The 3,655-nt window shown below is 31.1% G+C and overlaps 1 protein-coding gene and 1 long non-coding RNA gene across 2 annotated transcripts in view; one reads left to right on the top strand and one right to left on the bottom strand.

Moving 5' to 3' along the window:
- Window positions 1–3,225: 3,225 nt before the first annotated feature.
- Window positions 3,226–3,655, top strand: part of LOC145525609 (uncharacterized) — a 2,988-nt gene continuing 2,558 nt past the window's right edge. Inside the window, exon 1 of the long non-coding RNA XR_014068324.1 lies at window positions 3,226–3,655. This exon is cut by the window's right edge and continues 889 nt beyond it. This is a non-coding gene — a long non-coding RNA (uncharacterized LOC145525609).
- GRIA2 (glutamate ionotropic receptor AMPA type subunit 2) overlaps window positions 3,371–3,655 on the bottom strand; it is a 172,796-nt gene continuing 172,511 nt past the window's right edge. The window contains exon 17 of the mRNA XM_081539063.1: window positions 3,371–3,535. Coding sequence (XP_081395189.1) covers window positions 3,371–3,535 — 165 coding nt within the window. The remainder of the gene's footprint in view (window positions 3,536–3,655) is intronic.

Below are 3,655 nucleotides of genomic sequence, written 5' to 3'. Positions count from 1 at the left end.
TTACCCAGTCTAAAACAGTTTTAAAGACCCACACATACCTTCTAAGGCATTAAAGTATTGAGTTTTGTTTATATTTCCTAGGCTGATAACTCTAGGATATGATGAGATAGGAAATAGAAAACTGGGAAGAAAATCACATTGTATAGTTTTCTAATTATTTTCAACAATGTTTTTTTAATGGTATTGTCAAGGTGTTGTAGTAAAATCATCCTGTAGGGTTATTATGTTGTTAATGCTTCTCTTCATTTGCTCTATTTATTACCATGACCACCAAAATATTTACAGTATTTGCAAAGTTATGATTGAAGAATGTTAAGATTACTGTATATTTAAGCAGAGCATTAGTACACTCAACTTTGAAACATTAAATATATTCAAACTGCAAAATTTTATACAAGAAATTTTAATGTGCGATTTTGAAGAACTAAAATGGCTTAATTTTAGAATATATCTTAAAGCACTGTCTAAATATTAAGATGATGATCTTTGTAGAAGACAAAGTTGCAAGAGTTTTAGTTTCTCATCAATGCTCTCTTTCAGTAAAATAAGAAATGAACACTTTTTGGAAACATGTATGCCTGGAAATGTGTTACACTGTGGAATTTTTAAAGCAAGTTACTTTTCTGCTCTTTGATATGGTTATAACAGCAACTGAGCTGACAAAACACAGTGCAAAATGAGGAACAAAATTAATAGTTATATTTCTACATATGCCCCAAACACTTAGTGATTTTAAGCTCGGAATATTGAAAATGTTAATGATTTTAGCTAAAAAAGTTTTTTCTACTTTATTACAAGTGTACCATGCTAATGTATGCACTGAGCAAAGGAGGCCCTTGTTGAGTAGAAACAGCTGGGTTTGTTTGGGACTACATGTAGGTACTTGTTTGTTTCTCATTATTGTTAGTTTTAAGAACTATCTCATAAAAATAAATAAAGATCTTTGTCTTTTTTAAGAACATGTTTTATGTATGACTGAAGTTTTTACAACATCCGAAAAAGCCATCCGATGTTAGATTTAAAAATAAAATCAAAAGCATTTTCTGACATAGTACACATGAAAAATTGGAAATTCCAATATCTTCAATAGAAGTTGTAGAAAGTGTATGTCTCCTTGGAGCCTGACACCCACTTAACACAGCAGAAAATAAGGTACCATATACTGTAAACAAAAAAGTACAGTAAAGGACAGTTGTAAATTTACATAAGAATAGTTCATAAACATTTTGGTCTTTCCATAACAGTTTTTATATAAAATGAATAAAAAAACCTTTAGACAGCTGTCATCACTCTTGTTTGACCACATTTCACTTGATGCACACAGATATATTTATATAACAATATATTGATGCACCGTTACATGGATATTATACTATGATTACTGCTTGTAACTGAGATGTGCATTATCCAATCAACATTATCCATAGTTGAAATACTCTTACATTTATGTGTTCTTGTCATGTTGTATCTATAAAAACATGAAAATATAACTTTACATTATTTCAATTATTTACATTAGTTCAAGCTTGACAGAGAAAAATTGATAAGCTACAATTTGTAGAAGAGTAGGCCCAGAGGTACATTAAATAGCATTGATTGTATATTGTCATCTTTTTCATTTTTAAAAATCATTTTAAGTATAATATGGAAACAATTAGTCTGCAATTTGGTCATTCTAGCATTGATGATTTAAACTTAAACTGCACCTCCAACATTCCTGATGAGGAGAAATGCACTAAAATTATATTGTTTTATCCTGGAATTTGTGATTAGGGACAGCTAAATTTAAGGAAGACTATCATGATACCTCACACCATCACTTTCCATGCAAGTGATTGCTATTAAGACTCCACATTTCTCTTTCCCTTTGTGATACATAATAAATGTTTTCAAGACACTTAGTAAAACACCAAGTGCATGCCTGCAGAGATAGCAAGAATAAAAATATTAAAAATTATGACTGTTAATAATTTTAAACTCAGAATTAATTGTACTGTAAAGTAGAAATTAATTATACTGTAAAGTGGAAATAAATGGTCTTTTATGAAGGGAAAGATAGATCCTTTAAATTTCTCAACTACAGAAATACAAGATGTTTAGTCATGAGTTACAGATATGTGTTTTATCCACAGTGGGCATTTTAAAATAGCTATTCCACCCAAGAAATAAAAGTATAAAAAATATTTATTTTAAGGTTGTTTATATTGATGACAATTGGAAGAAACTGTATTGCAGGTGACTCAAAAGTGCTAAAATTATTCATAATATAAAAGATTTATGCTAGCTCTTAAAGTTTTAAAAACAAAAACATAGATTTAGTTTATGTAATTTGATCAACAGGCATCTATCTACTTTCAAGGCATTTCTAACTTTACCTACAACTGATACTTCTCTCTCTCAGACACTTTAAAATGGAACCTCACATACTCTGGTATTTGTTTTTTAAGATTAGCTTTTAAAATCTATTAGCATTTATCTACAGAGATTAAATGCTTTATATATGAGAAGACATACTAAAAACAGGTTCAGATTTTGTTTTGAGAGAAGTTTATACTTTAAGAACTACCTGGTCTTCTTTAAAGTGGGCTAATTTCTCTGGAAACCTAACAATTTGAATTCACTTGACTTATTGATGACCAAACTGTAGCTAAGTAAAATTAATTGGACCACTTGCAAATAAAACAATAGAAAAATGTTTATTTCAAATGTCAAGCACTGCCAAGTAATTTTATATTAACACCAAATGTTAAAGAATAGGATACATTAAAGTTTTAATAACAATATTAAATTACTACAAGATTGACTCTTCTCTTTGTTTTTTTCTTTCCTTAGCATGTACATATTTGGCTTTGAAAAATATGTAACTGATACCTAAAGCCTTTTAATCACTTCCCACTTAGTTTAATTGTTGTCTTATCCAACCAATATGGAAGCAAGTTTACTGAAAAGCCAGTTTGTTTGTGAAAATACCTAAAAATATTTTTTTTTATTTTAAATGTTTTTTTTTTCCCTTTTTCTTATAAAACATGTCACATCTTGATGCAGTTGATGTCAAGTGTGCTTAAGTCATTATGAATCAAGAGACTAACAATAGGACTGCAGAAACGAGTTTGTTGTCTGTACAAAGACGTCAGTGAAATTAGAATACTTCCGTGTGAGCTGTGCGTGTCCACCAAGCTTTGTCTGGAACTGGAGTAGAAAAGGATGTTGTGTTTCTAGGTAACCATTCTTTACAACTCGAGATGAATTCCACACATGTAAGAACTCTTGGCTGAAAGAAAAGTCTTCAAGATACTGGATGCCTCTCACCACTTTGTCAATAAACACACAAGAAAACCATTGTGTAAGGCACTCAAAAGGTTCTTATCAATCACGAGAGATCAGTCACACTGACATTCATTCTCATGCCAGGACTCACGTAAGGGACAGCATGCACTGCTTTTGGAAATTCTGGAGTCATAACCCGTCCATTTTCTCCAGTACTTCCTGTAATTGACAGCCTCGCTTCACTCCTCAGGGCATCATTCAAGGTCATCTTAAATGAGAGAGGGGGTGGGGAAAGAAAGAAAAAGGAAGCATATGTTACGGTTTTCAGATGTATCCAGAGTAAAGGCTTCAGTGCTTTTGAAAAGCTTACTTCTATCTGAAAGCTTGC

This window comes from Giraffa tippelskirchi, chromosome 11 (assembly GCF_054371585.1).
Source record: "Giraffa tippelskirchi isolate mGirTip1 chromosome 11, T2T-mGirTip1v1.2.pri, whole genome shotgun sequence".
NCBI classification, from domain to species: Eukaryota; Metazoa; Chordata; class Mammalia; order Artiodactyla; family Giraffidae; genus Giraffa; species Giraffa tippelskirchi.
Note: the sequence above shows the minus strand (reverse complement) of the source record. Positions and strands in the feature narration are given on the sequence as shown.